Genomic DNA, 22,102 nt, shown 5'->3' on the forward strand with positions numbered 1-22,102 from the left:
TCGCCCCCTCTCAGTGGCTGACTGGAACTTCCTCACTGAGAAGGTTGGCCACAGGGTGGAGCCTTGGCAGGGTCTGTTCCTTGCATCAGCCGGCAGACTGGAGCTCACCAACTCCTGCCTCTCCAGCCTTCCGCTGTTCGCAATGGGTCTCTATTTGCTGCATGACACGACTCATGCGGTAATGGACAAGCATCGTTCCCGCTTCTTTTGGGAGGGAGTGGGTCCCAAACGGAAGTACCATATGGTGGACTGGACCACGGTGTGCAAACCACGAGAGTTTGGAGGATTGGGGATCCTCAACACCAAGTGCATGAACATCGCCCTAATGTTAAAATGGATCTGGAAGATCTATCAGAACGAGGAAGGCTGATGGCGTGTATTTCACACGTTCGTTGGGCAACCCCAAGAGGAAGGTATGATGCGCACAGCAGCAAGTTTTCCCTCAGAAAGAAACCAAGGTTTATCGAACCAGGAGGAGCCAAGAAGCACGTTGAAGGTTGACGGCGGCGGGATGTAGTGCGACGCAACACCAGAGATTCCGGCGCCAACGTGGAACCTGCACAACACAACCAAAGTACTTTGCCCCAACGAAACAGTGAAGTTGTCAATCTCACCGGCTTGCTGTAACAAAGGATTAACCGTATTGTGTGGAAGATGATTGTTTGCAGAGAAAATAGTAAAAACAAGTATTGCAGCAGATTTGTATTTCAGTATTAAAGAATGGACCGGGGTCCACAGTTCACTAGGGCAATTGACAAATAGAGAGGGCATAACAATGCACATACATGACATGATAAGTATAGTGAGATTTAATTGGGCATTACGACAAAGTACATAGACCGCCATCCAACTGCATCTATGCCTAAAAAGTCCACCTTCAGGTTATCATCCGAACCCCTCCGAGTATTAAGTTGCTAACAACGAGACAATTGCATTAAGTATGGTGCGTAATGTAATCAACAACTACATCCTCGGACATAGCGCCAATGTTTTATCCCTAGTGGCAACAGCACAACACAACCTTAGAACTTTCGTCACTCGTCCCGGTGTCAATGCGGGCATGAACCCACTATCGAGTATAAGTACTCCCTCTTGGAGTTAAAAGTAAAAACTTGGCCTGAGCCTCTACTAGAAACGGAGAGCATGCAAGATCATAAACAACACATGTATAATAACTTGATAATTAACATGACATAGTATTCTCTATCCATCGGATCCCGATAAACACAACATATAGAATTACAGATAGATGATCTTGATCATGTTAGGCAGCTCACAAGATCCAACAATGAAGCACAATGAGGAGAAGACAACCATCTAGCTACTGCTATGGACCCATAGTCCAGGGGTGAACTACTCACTCATCACTCCGGAGGCGACCATGGCGGTGTAGAGTCCTCCGGGAGATGAATCCCCTCTCCGGCAGGGTGCCGGAGGAGATCTCCGAATCCCCGAGATGGGATCGGCGGCGGCGGCGTCTCGGTAAGGTTTTCCGTATCGTGGTTTTTCCGCATCGGGGGTTTCGCGACGGAGGCTTTAAGTAGGCGGAAGGGCAGAGTCGGGGCCGGACGAGGGGCCCACACCACGGGTCGGCGCGGCCAAGACCTGGGCCGCGCCGCCCTATGGTTTGGCCACCTCGTGGCCCCACTTCGTGTGTTCTTCGGTCTTCGGAAGCTCCGTGGAAAAATAGGCCCTCGGGTCTTCGTTTCGTCCAATTCCGAGAATATTTTGTTACTAGGATTTCTGAAACCAAAAACAGCAGAAAACGGAACCGGCACTTCGGCATCTTGTTAATAGGTTAGTTCCGGAAAATGCACGAATATGACATAAAGTGTGCATAAAACATGTAGGTATCATCAATAATATGGCATAGAACATAAGAAATTATCGATACGTCGGAGACGTATCAAGCATCCCCAAGCTTAGTTCTGCTCGTCCCGAGCAGGTAAAACGATAACAAAGATAATTTCTGAAGTTATATGCCATCATAACCTTGATCATACTATTTGTAAACATATGTAGTGAATGCAGCGATCAAAACAATGGTAATGACAAGTGAATCATAAAGCAAAGACTTTTCATGAATAGTACTTCAAGACAAGTATTAAGAAGTCTTGCATAAGAGTTAACTCATAAAGCAATAAATCAAAGTAAAGGTATTGAAGCAACACAAAGGAAGATTAAGTTTCAGCGGTTGCTTTCAACTTGTAACATGTATATCTCATGGATAATTGTCAACATAGAGTAATATAACAAGTACAATATGCAAGTATGTAGGAATCAATGCACAGTTCACACAAGTGTTTGCTTCTTGAGGTGGAGAGAAATAGGTGAACTGACTCAACATAAAAGTAAAGAGAATGGTCCTTCAAAGAGGAAAGCATCGATTGCTATATTTGTGCTAGAGCTTTTATTTTGAAAACATGAAACAATTTTGTCAACGGTAGTAATAAAGCATATGAGTTATGTACATTATATCTTACAAGTTGCAAGTCTCATGCATAGTATACTAATAGTGCCCGCACCTTGTCCTAATTAGCTTGGACTACCGGATCTTTGCAATGCACATGTTTTGACCAAGTCACAATGGGGTACCTCCATGCCGCCTGTACAAAGGTCTAAGGAGAAAGCTCGCATTTTGGATTTCTCGCTTTTGATTATTCTCAACTTAGACATCCATACCGGGACAACATGGACAACAGATAATGGACTCCTCTTTAATGCATAAGCATGTGGCAACAATTATTCTCATATGAGATTGAGGATATATGTCCAAACTGAAACTTCCACCATGAATCATGGCTTTAGTTAGCGGCCCAAAGTTCTTCTCTAACAATATGCATGCTCCAACCATGAAGGTGGTAGATCTCTCTTACTTCAGACAAGACGGACATGCATAGCAACTCACATGATATCCAACAAAGAATAGTTGATGGCGTCCCCGGAAACATGGTTATCGCTCAACAAGCAACTTAATAAGAGATAAAGTGCATAAGTACATATTCAATACCACAATAGTTTTTAAGCTATTTGTCCCATGAGCTATATATTGCAAAGGTGAATGATGGAATTTTAAAGGTAGCACTCAAGAAATTTACTTTGGAATGGCGGATAAATACCATGTAGTAGGTAGGTATGGTGGACACAAATGGCATAGTAGTTGGCTCAAGGATTTTGGATGCATGAGAATTATTCCCTCTCGATACAAGGTTTAGGCTAGCAAGGTTATTTGAAACAAACACAAGGATGAACGGTACAGCAAAACTCACATAAAAGACATATGGTAAACATTATAAGACTCCATACCGTCTTCCTTGTTGTTCAAAACTCAATACTAGATGTTATCTAGACTCTAGAGAAACCAAATATGCAAACCAAATTAGCAAGCTCTAAGTATTTCTTCATTAATGGGTGCAAAGTATATGATGCAAGAGCTTAGTCATGAGCACAACAATTGCCAAGTATCAAATTATCCAAGACATTTTAGAGTTACTACATGTATCATTTTCCAATTCCAACCATATAACAATTTAACGAAGATGAAACTTCGCCATGAATACTATGAGTAGAGCCTAAGGACATATTTGTCCATATGCAACAGCGGAGCGTGTCTCTCTCCCATAAAGTGAATGCTAGGATCCATTTTATTCAAACAAAACAAAAAACAAAAACAAACCGACGCTCCAAGCAAAGTACATAAGATGTGACGGAATAAAAATATAGTTTCAGGGAGGAACCTGATAATGTTGTCGATGAAGAAGGGGATGCCTTGGGCATCCCCAAGCTTAGACGCTTGAGTCTTCTTAATATATGCAGGGGTGAACCACCGGGCATCCCCAAGCTTAGAGCTTTCACTCTCCTTGATCATATTGCATCATACTCCTCTCTTGACCCTTGAAAACTTCCTCCACACCAAACTCGAAACAACTCATTAGAGGGTTAGTGCATAATAAAAATTAACATGTTCAGAGGTGACACAATCATTCTTAACACTTCTGGACATTGCATAAAGCTACTGGACATTAGTGGATCAAAGAAATTCATCCAACATAGCAAAAGAGGCAATGCGAAATAAAAGACAGAATCTGTCAAAACAGAACAGTCCGTAAAGATGGATTTTATTAGGCCACCAGACTTGCTCAAACGAAAATGCTCAAATTGAATGAAAGTTGCGTACATATCTGAGGATCATGCTCGTAAATTGGCGTAATTTTCTGAGCTACCTACAGGGAGATAGACCCAGATTCGTGACAGCAAAGAAATCTGGAACTGCGCAGTAATCCAAATCTAGTACTTACTTTTCTATCAAAGACTTTACTTGGCACAACAAAACATAAAACTAAGATAAGGAGAGGTTGCTACAGTAGTAAACAACTTCCAAGACACAAATATAAAACAAAAATACTGGAGTAAAAACATGGGTTGTCTCCCATAAGCGCTTTCTTTAACGCCTTTCAGCTAGGCGCAGAAAGTGTATATCAAGTAACATCAAGAGATGAAGCATCAACATCATAATTTGTTCTAATAATAGAATCATAAGGTAACTTCATTCTCTTTCTAGAGAAGTGTTCCATACCTTTCTTGAGAGGGAATTGATATTTAATATTACCTTCCTTCATATCAATAGTAGCACCAACGGTTCGAAGAAAAGGTCTTCCCAATATAATGGGGCAAGATGCATTGCATTCAATATCCAAGACAACAAAATCAACGGGGACAAGGTTATTGTTAACCATAATATGAACATTATCAACTTTCCCGAAAGGTTTCTTTTTAGCATTATCAGCGAGATTAACATCCAAATAACAATTTTTCAATGGTGGCAAGTCAAGCATATCATAGACTTTTTTAGGCATAACAGAAATACTTGCACCAAGATCACATAAAGCATTACAATCAAAATCTTTGACTCTCATTTTAATGATGGGCTCCCAACCATCCTCTAGCTTTCTAGGAATAGAAGTTTCAAGTTTTAGTTTCTCTTCTCTAGCTTTTATGAGAGCATTTGTAATATGTTTTGTGAAAGCCAAATTTATAGCGCTAGCATTGGGACTTTTAGCAAGTTTTTGCAAGAACTTTATAACTTCAGAGATGTGGCAATCATCAAAATCTAAATCATTACAATCTAAAGCAATGGGATTATCATCCCCAAGGTTGGAAAAAATTTCAGCAGTTTTATCACAAGCAGTTTCAGCGGTTTTAGCAGTTTCAGGTAATTTTGCGCGCTTTGCACTAGGAGTAGAAGCATTGCCAACACCAATTATTTTACCATTGATAGTAGGAGGTGCAGCAACATATGAATCATTAGCATTGCTAGTGGTGGTAATAGTCCAAACTTTAGCTACATTTTCTTTTTTAGCTAGTTTTTCATTTTCTTCTCTATCCCACCTAGCACGCAGTTCAGCCATTAATCTTATATTCTCATTAATTCTAACTTGGATGGCATTTGCTGTAGTAACAATTTTAGTTTCAATATCCCTATTAGGCATAACTTTCGATTTCAAAAGATCAACATCAGAGGCAAGACTATCAACTCTAGAAACAAGAATATCAATTTTATTGAGCTTTTCCTCAACAGATTTATTAAAGGCAGTTTGTGTACTAATAAATTCTTTAAGACGATTCGTTTCCGGCGCACCTTTGGCCTTGCAGAGAGGGTGGAATGGGACAACCTCTGCAGAATCTTTGACCTATCGCCGGCCTCTGAGGGCGCTGACGTGGTTCGATGGGCGCTTGAGCCATCTGGAGAGTACTCCACCTCCTCGATGTACTCCAAGTTGTCCCGGGGGGGGACGATTACACACTTTAAGGAAATTTGGCGCACAAGGGTCCCGCCGATAATCCGGGTTTTCCTCTGGCAACTCATCCGGGGGAGGCTCCCCTCCGGGGACCAATTAGTCAAGCGGCATGGGCCATTGAATGGGCGATGTGCCCTCTGTGGCGAATGGGAAACTTGCGACCATATTTTCTTCACTTGCCACATCGCTAAATTTATGTGGGCAGGAATCAGGGAACTCCTCTCCTGCTCATGGAACCCAGCGGGGGCTGCGGACTTTGTCGCCATTGCCAACGGCTTGTCGGGTAGACTCCGTAGAATAGCTTGGTTTACTTTCGTAGCGCAATGTTGGGCGCTCTGGAACATCTGCAACAAGCTAGCTATCGAGGGCTCCCTCATCTCCAGCCCGGCTGACGCTATCTTCAAAATGTCTATCTACATGCAGAGCTGGAGGGTACTGGTCAGACCGAGGGACCGACCACTGTTGGACGCGGCGTTGGACGAGGTTAGGAGGCTACATGCGCGGATCCGGGCCGGAGGACACTGACGCCGTCGACGACTGCACGCTGCCTCTCTCACCCACTCTATGTGCTATAGTTTCCCTTTACATCTTTGAGTTTATCATGGGCACCAGACTTGTCGTATTTGTATTGAGGTATCAGCACTTTGGAGGTACCAGCTTGTGGGGTGTGTGTTGTGTCGCTACTATGTGGTTGCCGTGTTGGCTTTATATATAAAGCCGGGCCTAGGGCCTTCTGTTTAAAAAAATGCACTTAGTTCTCTCCGTGTGTAGTACATAATCGTTTTTTTCGTCTGCTGGCAAAAGAAATTAGTACGTGTACATGTCAGCTCTAGACGCTGCTGCAGATAACTCGTACAATAGGTTGTTGGTTCAGTTGTCTGCAAGAGCCTGAAACTCGTAACTGCACGAAATTAAAAGATTTGTTTATTAGCACTAAACACGGTGGGACCATCACGATCAGAGGAGCAGATTTGCTTTGAGGTCAGAGGTTATCAACGCCATCTATACAACGGGAGTGGAGCTGTCGCTAAGCTACCGAAAAAAGCGGAAATCGACCGTCTGCATGATTATTACCGACGACCCCTTCTTCTCTCACCTCTAACCGTCCAAAAATCTTAGATGGCATATGTTACAGACAGCTGACATGACACCATTGTACATGCCCTAAAGTTAAGTTAACAGAACTCTGCACGCATGTAGCATGGTCAACAGCGGGCTTGAATCCACACATGACAGGGACGCATGTAGCTTGGTCAACAGAGGGCTCGAATGCACACGTGAAGCATGAGATTTCTGCTAGGCATGAATCATCTCGTGAATCTGCGCGGGTAATCTTTTTGCAAATTGTTTATGCAACGTTAGGTGCCATGGTCGGCGATCACATCCAACCGCACGCGATTGTGGAGACTTGTCCACTGGTTCAGCCGAACCGTCGAAGGAAAAGTTATCCCAAAATCAGTCAATAAGCTAGTATTCATTTGTGGACGAAGACAGGAGACAGCCCAGCGCCAGTACTCACTAATAGACTATTCCCTCTTCTACCTCCCAGGCGGCCAGGCCGGCCGAGCACCTCGCTCACCAGCAAAAAATCCCAGATCTTGTGCTTCCATGCCTCCAAGCTGCTGCTGGTTCTTCTGGGCCTGGTGGTTACCGCTGATTCTCGCCGTCGGAGCGGCTGATCAGCAGGTACAAGGCTGCTCCGGCTTGGCCAGGAGATGCGGCAACCTCACCATCTCCGACCCATTCTGGGTCGTCAACTCCAAGACGGGAAGATCATGTGGTTCGCGGGACTTCGTGATCACCTGCCTTAACAACATCCCCCTTCTACCCAGCACCATACCTCTAAGCGACGGATTCCAGATCATGGACATCTCTTACGAGGAAGACAGGATGCATGTGATCGACCTGGACAAGATGAGACTGTTGCCGGCCTCCAACAGCTGCAGCGAGAGGACTTGGAACATCTCCGAGAGGCTGGCCCGACGGTTTAGGCCCGACCCCATGAGCCTGAATCTGATCATGTACAACTGCACCAACGCGTCGACGACAACGGTGTCGGCGGCACGCCGGGGCGGAGAGCTGGTGGAGACGGCGATGAGGTGCGGGAGCGAGAGCAGCGAGTTTGTCAGAATCGGAGGGAGTTACAACGCTTCAGAGAGCTATGAGGGCTACTATATGGAAGGATGCATCTCTAGCTCCCTGCCAGTTCTGGGGACGTCCGGCAAGGCAAATGCGAGCGACTACGAGCAGCTCATCAGCGATGGCTTCGTCCTCAGATGGGATCCCCCACCTCCTGCTGCTAGTGGTAAGCTTTTCTTCTCTCAAACTTACTTACAGATTGAATAGCATTTTCATTCGCCAACTTCTGTAAGCTATTTCTTAGCATTTAAAATAGGTCCATCGTTTTCTCTCCTTCCCATGTCTTCTATTTGGTTTGAAATATTGAAGTAATAATAAACTAATTATCCACTATAAATAGCTCAACTATGAGCAATTACGGGTGTAGTCGTGTTTGCATAACTTCAACAATTTATCGCGTAAATAAATTTGAAATGCAAGGGCAAATGCTGAGAGACTGAGTGAGAGGTACTATGGTGCTGCGACCAAACGCAGTCAGTAGGTAGTTGTGATGAACTACTTGGTTTTCTTTAGAAAAAATCATTGCTCAATCAGTGTATTAATTTGAATCCGTCTCCCATGTCCGTCCACGCAATTAATTCATCACCAGTCTGAAGATCTTGATGCTGGATAATCGTTTGAAGAGTAGGGCTGATCATCTGCTATCGAGCATATTTTATTCGAAATAATTGGTCTACTAGGATGATTGGGTGATGTGAGACTTGATTTTGTCAGTACTTTGACTGTTTCTATCGGTGGATTGGTCCAATGGGTCCTGCCGAACTGTGCATTCTCTTAAAAATCTCTCCTAAGTCCGGTCAATAAGCTACTAGGATGATTTGGCCAGCGTGTCTAGCCCATCTCCGCACGTGGAGACGTTCGGACGAAGACAACCACAAGCAGAGTATTCTCTCTTACTTCTCTCTCCCCATCACCCCCGTCACTAGTAGCAAAATCCAAATCCTCCTGTGTTGCCATGGCTCCAAGCTTCTGGTTCTTCTGGGCATGGTGGCTACCGCTGATGCTGACCATGGTGGCGGCTGAGGAGCAAGTGGAAGGCTGCTCAGCGGCCACGAGGTGCGGCAACCTCACCATCTCCTCCCCATTCTGGCTACTCGACATGGGGACGGGAAGATCATGTGGTTCGCCGGACTTCGAGGCTGCTTGCGTCAACAACACTCCGATACTACAGAGCTCCGTGCCTGTGGCCTACGGCATAGCAATAGTCGACATCGACTATGAGCAGCACAGTTTGCATGTTGTTGATCAAGGCAAGCTGAATATATTGCAAGCCTCCGACAGCTGCCCAGCCTGGACCATGAATACCTCCATCAAATTGGGCCTCCCATTTACGATCGACGCCGACAACATGAACCTCGTCTTCTACAACTGCACAAGTGCAGTGGCAGCGCTTAGAGATAGCGCGCTGGTGGAGATGAGATGCGGGAACAAGAACAACATTTTTGTCCGTGGGGGAGTGCCTTACGATGAGACGGGTGACTATGCCAGCTACGCTATCGAGGGCTGCAACGCCACCGTTGTGCCTGTGTTGGGCATGTCCGGCGAGGCGAAAGCGAGCGACTACCAGCAGCTCATCAGCGATGGCTTCCTCATGAAATGGCAGCAGCCGCCTGGCAGTGGTAAGGTCCCTCATCAAATTATTGTTCTTTCTAACAAACTTATTTATGGACTAAGAAGAGCATCTTCAATGGGCAATTTCTATAAGGTTCCTTAGATTAAGTATTATTCACGCATCATCTTTCTCTCCTCCCCATCCCTTCTCTTTGCTTTCAAGTGCTGAACTAATTTTCGATGGTAATAGCTCAACCATGACTACAGATGGTTTGCAACACTTCAACAATTTATCTTGTAAACAAGCTCGAAATACTGATTACAAAAGTAAAATGCCGAAAGAGATAAATAGGACAGGAACATACCCATAGCACTGCGGTCCGTGAAGCACTTAGTCATTTGTCAAGATTTGTCCTATGGGTTCTGCTGAACTATTAATCTTCTTTGAAAAATCATTGCTCAACCAATTATCGCTCAAAAAGTATACTGAACCAAGATGCATCGGTATGGTATCTGACCCAGATGGCAGACTGACCAGGTTGACACATGCCAGCGAGATCTGAATTTCGTCGACTTTTAAGACTAAAAGCAAGCTAGGGTATCAATTCAAATTTTGAAATACATCTAATGTAGTATACCCGGAGAATCTAGAATGACAAGTGAGATATGTGACACCTGTTATCGTAGGTCAATGCTACAAATGGCACTCCTTTCAATTTCTGCCCTCCACACAAAAATATGACCAGTCAAGCTTTTGGAGGCATAGGAAAATTCAAAAATTAGCAAGGATAAAATACTAGCTGTGGATACGTGAAGAATTTGTTAGTGTCCTTACATGTTCCCATTATTTCTTAGCATAGGTCCATCGTTTTCTCTCCTTCCCGTATCTCTCTTTGGTTTGGAATATTGAAGTAATAATAAATTAATTCTCCACCGCAAATAGTTCAACTATGAGTATTTACGGGTGTAGTCATGTGTTTGCATAACTTTAACAATTCATCATGTAAATAAATTTGAAATGCTAGGGGAAATGCTGAGAGAGACAGAGAGAGAAGTATTATGGTGCCACGGTCAAAATAGCACTCATCAGATAGTTGTGATGAACTACTTAGTATTTTCTTTAGAAAAAATCTCCGTCCAAGCAATTAATTCATCACCAGTCTGAAGATTTTGGTGGAGACTGAGTTGATGCTGGCTAATCGTTTGAAGAATAAGGCTGATCATCATTCTGCTATAGAGCCTATTTTGTCTGGAATAACTGGTCTACTGGGATGATTGGACGAAGTGAGTCTTGATTTTGTCAGTACCTTGACTTTCTGTCGGTGGAATGGTCAACTGGGTCCTGCCGAGCTGAGAATTCTTTAAGCAAATTCTAAACTAGAGTTTGTTTCTTTCCTGCCTAGTTGCTACTGTCCGAAAGCTCACCAAAACAACCCAGGCCACTTGGTGTCTTGGTGTGCCTTCATCTATCAACCATGTTGGCACAAAATTAGCTGGTGCACCATCCAGATGCATGCATCGAGCCTGGCACTCTTGAAAAATCATTTGGCCACCGTGTCTAGCCCATCTCCGCACGTGTAGACGTTCGGACGAAGACAACCACAAGCAGAGTATTCTCTCTTACTCCTCTCTCCCCATGCGGGCAGGCCCCAGCACCCTCGTCACAAGTAGCAAATTCCAAATCCTGTGTTGCCATGGCTCCAAGCTTCTGGTTCTTCGGGGCCTGGTGGCTACCGCTGATGCTGACCATCGCGGCTGGTGAGGAGCAAGCGGAAGGCTGCTCGGCAGCCACGAGGTGCGGCAACCTCACCATCTCTTACCCATTCTGGACCCTTGACATGGAGACGGGAACATCATGTGGCTCGTCGGACTTCGAGGCCGCTTGCGTCAACAACACTCCGATCCTACGGAGCTCTGTGCCTGTGGCCTACGGCATAGCAATTATCGACATCCACTATGAGGAACGCAGTTTGCATGTGGTTGACCAAGGCAAGCTGAATATACTGCAAGCCTCCGACAGCTGCCCAGCCTGGACCATGAATACCTCCATCAAATTGGGCCTCCCATTTACGATCGACGCCGACAGCATGAACCTCGTCTTCTACAACTGCACAAGCGCAACGGCAGCACGTAGAGATAGCGCACTAGTGGAGATGAGATGCGGGAACAAGAACAACATTTTTGTCCGCGGGGGAGTGCCTTACGATGAGACGGGTGACTATGCCGGCTATGCTATCGAGGGCTGCAACGCTACCACTGTGCCGGTGTTGGGCATGTCTGGCGAGGCGAAAGCGAGTGACTACAAGCGGCTCATCAGCGATGGCTTCCTCATGAAATGGCAGCAGCCGCCTGGCAGTGGTAAGCTCACTCATCAATTTTTTTTTCTTTCTAACAAACTAATTTGTAGACTACATAAGAAGAGCACCTTCAATGGGAAACTTCTATAAGGTTCCTTAGCTTAAGGAGCATTCAGTCATTGTCTTTCTCTCCTCCCCATCCCATCTATTTGCTTTCAAGTGCTGAACTAATTTTCGATGATAATAGCTCAACCATGACTAAGGTACTCATGATTTGCAACACTTCAACAATTTATTTTGTAAAGAAACTCGAAATACTGATTACAAAAGTAAAATGCTGAGAGAGATAAATAGGACAGGAACATACCCATAGCACTGCGGTCTGTGGAGCACACTCAGTCAATAGCACCTAATTTGTCAAGACTTACCCCTTGGGTTCTGCTGAACTATTTATCTTCTTTGAAAATTTATTGCTCAAAAACTATATACTGAACATAGATATAGCGGTAGGGTATCTGACCCAGATGGTGACCAGATTGACACATGCCAGCGAGATCCAAATTTCGCAGACTTCTAAGACTAAAAGCAAGCTGGGGTACCAATTCAAATCTTGAAATACATCTAATGTAGTATACCTGGAGAATTTAGAATGACAAGTGAGATATGTGACACCTGCTATCGTAGGTCTATGCTACAAATGACACTCCTTTCAATCTCTGCAGTCCACATAAAAATATGATCAGTCAAGCTTTTGAAGGCATAGGAAAATTAAAAAAATTACAAGGATAAAATCCTAGCGGCGGATACGTGAAGCATTTGTTAGTGTCCTTACAAGTTGCCATTACTTCATCCTCGCACTAGTCTGAACTCCCAAATGAATATGATATACGGTCCAGTAAAATCTAACTGAGTACCTTTCCCATAATTATATGGATATGAAATTCACCAGGCCCTATAACTCATACTATCGTATCAAACCTGCACTTAAGCAACATAGTTGTTAAACCAAAACAAAGATAGATATGTAATGCAAGGTCTTCACTATCTTGCAACATATTTTTTTCTTCATATTTATTATCAGCAAATATTCAAGATTAAAATATGGTGTTTGTTTCTTTCTTTTGGAAAAACGACCAATATTGGACTACTGCGCGTATTTCTATTTGAACTAAATATGATGCTATATTCCAGGTAGCAAGAGGACTGGCAAGAAGATAATACTAATAGGTATGCACCAAAACTTTTTGTATATAATAATTTAAGGATCGGTAGTAGATCAGCAGTTAATTTCTAGCATAATACTATTATTTAAAAGTGACAGTCTATAATCATTGGGTTATGATTCAAAGATAAAATTTTAAAATAGTAAACTCTCAGAATGTGCATAAAACAAGGCTCATAGCTTTGGAGAAAATATCCATGGACTTTGCTTGTTACCACTTTTGCTATATTGTTTTCTTTCCGAGAGAGAAATTTAAATTACTGATGGCCTAGAGATCTAAATGACCATATTATGACTTGTCATTTACAAGAAGAAATAACATCTTCTTCAATCTCAGTTTTGACATCGGCATCTGTGGCCTTGCTCATTCCATGCATTTATGTGCTGATATGGCATAGAAAGGGGAAAAGACTATGGTTTCTCCTCTGCAAAAAGACCAGCAGCAGCACTGAAAGGAATTACGAAGCCATGATAGTATCTTATGGATCCCTAGCTCCAAAAAGATACACGTACTCAGAGGTAATGAAGCTAACGTCTTCTCGCAGTGATCAGCTTGGAAAAGGTGGTTATGGTGTGGTTTTCAAAGGAAGACTAGATGATGGTCGCCTGGTTGCTGTGAAATTCTTGCATGAGTGCAAAGGAAATGGGGACGATTTTGTGAATGAGGTTATGAGCATTGGCAGAACCTCTCATGTTAATATTGTTAACTTATTTGGGTTTTGTTTGGAGGGATCAAAAAGAGCACTTATATATGAGTACATGCCCAATGGCTCCTTGGATAAGTACATATACTCAGAAAATCCCAAAGAAACTTTAGGATGGGAGAGGCTCTATGCGATAGCAATTGGGATTGCTCGGGGCCTGGAATACTTGCACCATAGTTGTAATACACGGATTGTTCATTTCGATATCAAGCCTCAAAATATCCTTCTAGACAAGGATTTTAGCCCAAAGATTGCTGACTTTGGTCTAGCTAAATTGAGTCATGCAAAGGAGAGCCAGCTTTCGATGACTGGTGCTAGAGGGACGATTGGGTACATCGCTCCAGAAGTTCACTCCCGGGCGTTTGGAGTTGCTTCGACAAAGTCAGATGTTTACAGTTATGGAATGATGTTGTTAGAGATGGTTGGCGGCAGGAAAAATGTGAATGCGATGGCTGAAAAATCTAGCGAACAATATTTCCCAGACTGGATTTATGACCACTTTGCACAAGATGACAGACTGCAAGCATGTGATGTCACAAGTGAAATTGAGGAAAAGGCAAGAAAGATGACCTTCATTGGTTTGTGGTGCATACAAATACTACCTATTTATCGCCCTACTATGGCCAAAGTTCTAGAAATGTTCGAGAGAAGCTTAGATGAAATGAAGATGCCACCAAAGCAAAACTTTTCTGAACCAATGTAAGATATATTTAAGTTCTTTTTTTCGGCAAGTTGTTCTATACAAAGATATTTTTTATAACTTGACCTACACCTGTATGTCTCGTTCCAGTGAAGATCCACCTCACAATATGAGTGCACAAAGTGCAAGTTCCACCACTCGTGAAGAAATAAGCTTTGCGAGTTCAGAAAACCTTCAGTACTTGCCAAGTCTTTGAGAAGGATGGTTCTATATAGTAGATTCAGAAATTGTACAAAAGCAATGAAACTCAACACTGTATCGTAAATTTTTTTCCATGTATCTAAGGACTAGACTAAGGGTGAATCTACGGATAAATATATCATTAAAGTTCCATTTATAATGTCCAAGTTGGAGGAATATTACTTCGTCAGATGGAGCATATAGAGATTGCTACATCATGAATTCTGACACTAGTCATTTGGAAAAGGGTACTGAGAAGAAGAGGTATGTTGTGCTATCTTTCTGTCAATCATAGAGGAGTAGTGATGGGGAGGTTGCAATTGCCGATTCTCTTGCACATACTAGTTGCTTTTGTTAAAAAATATAATCGGCTTCTATTCAGAGGTAGTATTACACTGGCTCAAAAAGGAAACTGAAAAAAGAGAGAAATATTTCTGAATTCTGACACGTGTCACACAATCACCCATTAACGTGGGTGGTAACGCTTTGCCACACATACCTAGTGGCCCATACATGGTGATAACTGAAGCTGTTTTGAGATTACTGCATTTTGTTCAAAGTTACAGATCAAAAACAGGAAGAAAATCGCTTGGGTGTTCGAATGGTTTTGGATGTTCTAATCTTATTTTATCTGTTCTAATTTCATTTTATTTTATATGTTTTGATGTTCTAAGTTACAACAGGCAAACATGGTCAGATTCTTATGACACAGGCAGACAGCTACAGAGAGTCCGAGACTTCCACTGATAGAAATCTGGCCCAATGCCCAATACTTAATGAACGCCATTTGGGCTAACAATGACCATACAATTTCAGAACCTGGATGCACAAACTGTATGTATATCCATCTAAGCATTTTTAGGTATATGCATACGTATGGGAAGTGGGTGGGGGATAATCGTCGAAGGAAGCTGAAGGCACAAACTTACTTGGTCCACCTCTGAACCTGCTGTTGGTGATCACCCAAGCAAACAGCGCCGCTCTTTTCCCTCACAGGCGCACAGCGATGCCGGCGAGTTCCGCCACACTCGACCAGGGATTTACACTTACGGGGTTCAGCATTCGCCGCCGACGACGAGTGAGGCGCGGGGCTGGAGGCTAGCGGTTGCACGGCGATTCCCCCGTGGCGGGAGACTGCCGAGGCAACGGCAGGCTGCAGCGGCGCCGGCGCGAGGACGAGCGAGACAGGAGATGGCGCGGGCTATCACCGGCCGGCCTGCCGGGCCAGTCATATACACCGACCAGGTCGGTGCCGATGCGGTTGCCGCACAGCCTGGTCGGGTATTGGGCCTGGCCCATTTAGCGTTTTTTTGATTTCGCTTTCGCTTTCGTTTTCTCTTTTTTCTCTTTTTTTTTCTTATTTTGTTTTTCCGTTTTCTGTTTTATTTTATTTTATTTTCTGTTTTGTTTATTTTTTGTTTTGTTCACATTTAAAAAGTCTATATTCGAAAAATGTTTAAATTATAAAAACGTTCAAATTTGAGAATTACTAAAATTCGAAAATTGTTCAAATATGAAAACTGTTCAAATTAAAAAATTGTTCAAATTTGATAATCGTTCATATTCGAAATTTGTTCAAATTCGAAAATTATTCTAATATGAAAATCGTTCAGATTCGAAAATTGTTCAAATATAAAATTTGTTCAAATTTGGAAATTGTTCATAGAAAAAAATACATTTTTATTCAAATTAAAAAATGTTCAAATCTGAAAATGTTCAGATTTTTAAAAAGTGATTTCTTTTTTATTTGAAAAATATTTTCAATTTGACAAATATTCAGGTTTTAAAACAAATTCTTAAAAAAATAAACAGCAGAAAACAAAAAGAAACGAAAAAGAAAAAAACGGCTTATCTGATGTTGGGCTGTGGCCCAGTTAGTAACCTGGGGCGCGTGGGGGTGTGCGGCAACCCCATCGGCACCGACCAGCTCGGTGGATAGCACCTCCCGGCCTGTCGGCGGCACACGCTGAACGTCGGAAGGCTTTGGCTATATGGCTCCCCGAAGGCCCGAGCCCAAATAAACTGCGGCAGCTCGCGGGCTGTAGGCCAAGTGTCTTTTCGTTAATTTTCTAGTTTTATTTTTCCTTTTTTGTTTTTTTGGGTCCTCACTAGTTCGCCCAGTTTTCTTTGATTATTTGCTTTCTTTGGCTCAGGCGGTCCTCACAAGCAGAAGGCTGTTCCGGCTCGGCGACGAGGTGCGGCAACTTCACCATCGCTGAACCATTCTGGCTCGTCGACTTGAAGACGGGAAGATCATGCGGTCCACAGGACTTCGGGCTTGTTTGCTACAACAACAACACTCCAGTCCTACGCGGTACTGAAATCTTGGGTTTCGCGATCATCCAGATGAACTACAAGGAGCGCAGTCTGCGTGCGAGTGATCTGGGCAAGCTTAATTTACTGAACGCCTCCAACAGCTGTGGCTCGTTCCTCCCGAACTGGAACATCTCTGCCAAACTGGGCCCCTGGCTTCGGATCAGCAAAATCAACCAGAACCTGATCATGTACAACTGCACGGAGGCGGCCGCGGCACATTGGATCGACAGAGAGCTGGTGGAGACGAAGATGAGGTGCAGAAACCAGAGCAAGGTGCTTGCCAGCGTGAGAGGGCGTTACGATGACATGAGCGACTACGGCAGCTACGCGCTAGTAGAGGGATGTGATGCTTCCGTCATGCCGGTGCTGGGCTCGTCGTTCGGCGTGGCAAACGCGAGCGACTACAAGCAGCTCATCCGGGCCGGCTTCCTGCTGACATGGGATGATGCCCCTCCTCTTGCAAGTAAGTTCACTCACCCCGTCAAATCATCTTTCAATCAAGTTGCTAGCAAGGAAAAGCCGTGGCGGAAATGCACCTTTGATCTCATGTGCATATGCTCCTGCCACTGGAAAATTATATTTTGAAGTATCAAGTTTTGAAGATATTCAACTTATTTTGTGTCACATGCCATAACGCCATTCTATGTGCACACCAAGTTTTGAAGTAATTCAACTTATTTTGTGTTATGTGTAAAAAGATAAAGAAATGTCTCATAAGAGCCTTTTTTAGCACCAAAATGTATCTTCTTTACGTATGACATAAAAGATATGAGTTTTTCGTGAAACGACTTTACGAGCATATAGAACATAAAGATGTGCGCGCAACATTTTTTTGCTGGATTTTTTAACATTTTAAAATGGGTTTAAAATACATTTTAAAAATTAGGAGCATATGCACCTGGTTAAGAAAACGCCACCTCCAAGTGCCTTCTTTGGCAAGCTCACTCGCCGAAATGTTTATTTTCATCGGACTGTTTATTATTGATTATGAAGAGCATAGTCAATAGGTTTATTAAAATCAGCCATTTTCATTCTCTCTTCCTCATCCCCATTTTTTTTGCTTTGGCAAAAGAGGATATATTAAGCAGTAGGGGTTACATCGAAGTCAAGGTTTAGTCCCTGAACAACACAATCAGGACCGGAAACAAGTCACACCATAGTCCGCGCTTTGGATCTTGCAAAGTTTGCAAGACCATGACTAACCCTATTTTGCAAACGATTCACTTTTACAAACAGGACAATTGACGGCTACTTATGGTTTGAATTTCTGTAACAATTCAACATGTAAAGGAATATTGGTTCAAAAAGGAAAAAATCTTTCCATGACGTTGTGGTCACATGAAAATCGTATCGCACTTCATTGTGCCAACGTTCTGAGTGGTAGCCACACCTGCCACCGTCGCAGACTTAAGCCGAAATGACACTTTGGCCGAGTGCACCAATGACTCTGGTTTCTTCCCACTCGCCCCTCATTTAGTTTGCACACTTGCGATACTCTCCTACTGCGTTGCGAGGAGATGAATATGTTTCATGCCCCTGCCCATGTTCTGCATGTCAGCCATGTTTCTTCTGCTCACCCTCCTATCTAGTTACGCCACTGGCGCCCAACCCAAGACCCAACGTCATGCGAGCCAGCGGCGTGCGACGGGCTGCGCATCACGTACCCGTTCTGGACTTCTGGTCGGGCGGCACGCAGCCGCCAGAGTGCTACCACGCCTTCCAGATCACCCGCGACTACTAATGACGCTGCCTCCCTCAAGAACACGTTCTTGGCGTACCATCCTCAACGTATCATACGGACAGCTTCCTCACGGTCGCGAACGTCGAGCTCTCCGACGACAGCGCGTGCAACGTCGAGCCGCTCCAAGTGAACTCCTCCTCCGACCTTGGCCTTGTGCCCTTCAGCATCAGAAAAGCCAACCAGGAGCTCTTCTTCCTCCACAACTGCAGCCTGCAAGGGTGGCCGCCTCCACCTACTTGGGCGCCCATGAACTGCACTAGTGGATCCAAGTCCAACAACTCATTTGTTGGGCTTGCTGGGGCTAAACGTCTGACAACATATGGGGAGCAGGAGAACTACACGGTGTTGATGATGCCAGTGGTAGGGTACAAGGGAGACCTTCTCGACTACACGGCCGGTGACTGTGGGGTGTGCGTGGAGAGCGGCGGGCTCTGTCGGATCAACACCACCTACATATCTTTGAGTGCCACTGTGCCGACGGCATTTCCGACCTCATCATCTGCTAAGAGTATTCAGGTTTCAGAAATTTACCTCATATATGCCTTTAATTATCTCAAACGAGTTTGGTGTAGTAACTTTGACCTGTAAAAAGTGTTGCACTGGTTAAGTTCTATAGACTAAGTTAGCTCTTTTTTTCGCGAAAAACTAAGTAAGCATTCTTTGGTTATGACACAATAAGTTAGTTCTGTTATAGAGGAGATTTACTGGAAAAATGGACACATCATGCCTGTACCTGCTAATTACTAATTACTACACAATACATTCTGAAATGTGCTGACTAGTCCGATAGCAACAGAGCGCATACTAAGGCCCAGTTCGGTAGCCTGAGCAAGTGCTCTTCGGTCTTGGCACGCTTTGGATCATGCTTTTACAAACGACATTTGCAGAAAGTATTAACAGATAAGGCATGTTGCCGGCCAATAGCTATGCAAGCTGAAATGTACCATCCAATGCAACGCCGCTGAAACGCTTACTCACAAGCCACAGTGTTGCAATCGCTTATACTGACTATTAAATCTACACAGACCTAATATTGATTTCTTTTTTTTTGGTCGATCCTGCATTTGAGAAATCAAAAGAAAGATATGTAGTCCATGTTTTGTTGTTCTTCATTATCTTGAAATGTGTTTTTTTTTTCATGGGAGAATATTGAAGATTCATATACGATGCTTTTTTTTTTCTTTTGGAAAAACACCAATGTAGTACTATTGGACGATATTGGTTTTATTACTAATAAAAGATGCGTTATATTCCAGGTAGAAAGAGGACCTTCACAAACATCATGCTAATAGGTATGCTAAAACATTTTCCATCTTTCAGTATGGAATGATTCAAATATCAGTACTCGCTAATACTTTGAAATATTAACTTCAAAATTTATCTTGCCGGTGATCTATGAAAATTGATTCTAAATTTAAAATCCGAAACAAAGAAACTCTCAGTTCTGCATAATACAAGACTGGTCAATTTATGGTCTTTATCTTGTTGCTACTTTTGCCACCATGTACACTTTAAAAAAAAAACAGTAAAGTTAAACCATTGATGATCATAGGAATCATAATGACTGTATTATAGTTTTGATTTTAAAAAGGAAATAACATGAGCTTCCATCTCAGTTTCGACATCTGCAGCAGCAACCTTGCTGTTTGCATGCATTTATTTTCTGATATGGCATAGAAAGGGCAAAGGACTACGGTTTCTCCTATGCAAGGAGACTAGCAGCACCACTGAAAAGAATTATGACGCCATGATAGTATCCTATGGATCCCTGGCTCCAAAAAGATACATGTACTCGGAGGTAATGAAGATAACGTCATTTCGCAGTGATCAGCTTGGAAAAGGTGGTTATGGTGTGGTTTTCAAAGGAAGAATACATGATGGTCGTTTGGTTGCTGTGAAAATCTTGCATGACTGCAAAGGAAATGGGGATGAATTTGTGAATGAGGTTATGAGCATTGGCAGGACCTCTCATATTAATGTTGTTAGCCTACATGGGTTTTGTTTGGAGGGATCAAAACGAGCGCTTATATATGAGTACATGCCCAACGGTTCCTTGGATAGGTACATTTACTCACAGAACCCCAAAGAAATTATAGGATGGGAGAGGCTCTATGCGATAGCAATTGGGATTGCCCGTGGCCTAGAATACTTGCACCATAGCTGCAATACCCGAATTGTTCATTTCGATATCAAGCCTCAAAACATCCTTCTAGACAGGTATTTTAGTCCAAAGATTGCTGATTTCGGTCTAGCTAAATTGTGTCATACAAAGGAGAGCAAACTTTCAATGACTGGTGCTAGAGGAACAATCGGATTCATCACTCCGGAAGTTCACTCTCGAACATTTGGAGTAGTTTCAACAAAATCAGATGTTTACAGTTATGGAATGATGTTGTTGGAGATGGTTGGAGGCAGGAGAAACGTAAAATCAATTGTAGCAAAATCCAGTGAAAAATATTTTCTAGATTGGATTTTCGACCACCTTGCGCAAGGTGATGGATTACAAGCATGTGAAGTCACAAGCGAAATTGAGGCGATCGCGAGAAAAATGATATTAATTGGCTTGTGGTGCATACAAGTAATACCTTTGTATCGCCCCACCATAACAAAAGTACAAGAAATGTTTGAGAGAAGCTTAGAAGATCTTGACATGCCGCCGAAGCAGAACTTCTGTGATCTATTGTAAGATATTTTTCTTCCCATGTCTGTATTCCATTGTTTGTCAGTCAAATTATTATTTTGAGAGAACATTTTTCAATAAATTGACCTACGTTTCTATCTCTCATTCCAGTGAAAGTTTCCCTCACAATATGGATGTACAAAGTGCAAGTTCTACCAGACTTGAGAGGAGACAAGTCTTGTGAATTAAAAAATCTTACAATGATTTCCAACTCTTTGAGAAGGTGGAGTGCATTCAAAAATTAAACAAGACTGACAAATTTCGGCATTGTATCATAGAACATATTCCATGTATCCAGGACCTAGAGTCGAGAGGATCCGCACCCCAGTGTCCATCAGTTACGGACCAAAAAAAGAATCATTCGGATGTGCGCTAAGTTTTTTTTTCCATGTTACAACTGCTGAAAGGTATGGGATGTAATGGCAGAGGCAGAGAACTTCCATTACTACCCAGGACCTCAATATGTTCGAAAAGAACATCGATAAATTGGAGATGTCTCCACAAGCGTTCATTTCATGTCCCTCGTTCCCATCATATTTGTGGTATCGTAAAATTTCTGATTATTCATAAGATGCTTTGCATTCCCTACTCTGTTACCAATCAACCATGGCCCAAAAATAGCATGGAGTGGACAAACATAAACTTGAGTTTTTGCTGCATTTATACCATAATAATACCCCAGCGACTGACCAGCGTGTAAGAGAATTATGAGTTTTCAAAATGGTACATCGTTTCTCGCAGAATGGCTGAGGCAAGTTGATATCAAAGCTGTTT

General features: G+C 43.1%; 1 protein-coding gene across 1 annotated transcript; it reads left to right on the forward strand.

Annotated features, from left to right (window-relative positions):
• Positions 1-7,330: 7,330 nt before the first annotated feature.
• On the forward strand, positions 7,331-21,542 carry LOC124664423. Its single transcript, XM_047201949.1, has 9 exons — positions 7,331-8,103; positions 12,977-13,012; positions 13,345-14,410; positions 14,502-14,606; positions 14,760-14,855; positions 16,745-17,370; positions 19,905-19,940; positions 20,265-21,330; positions 21,440-21,542. The coding sequence occupies exons 1-9, from the start codon at positions 7,407-7,409 to the stop codon at positions 21,510-21,512; spliced, it is 3,801 nt and encodes a 1,266-aa protein (XP_047057905.1). The 5' UTR covers positions 7,331-7,406; the 3' UTR covers positions 21,513-21,542.
• The last annotated feature ends 560 nt before the right edge of the window (positions 21,543-22,102 follow it).

This window comes from Lolium rigidum, chromosome 6 (genome assembly GCF_022539505.1).
Source record: "Lolium rigidum isolate FL_2022 chromosome 6, APGP_CSIRO_Lrig_0.1, whole genome shotgun sequence".
NCBI lineage: Eukaryota > Viridiplantae > Streptophyta > Magnoliopsida > Poales > Poaceae > Lolium > Lolium rigidum.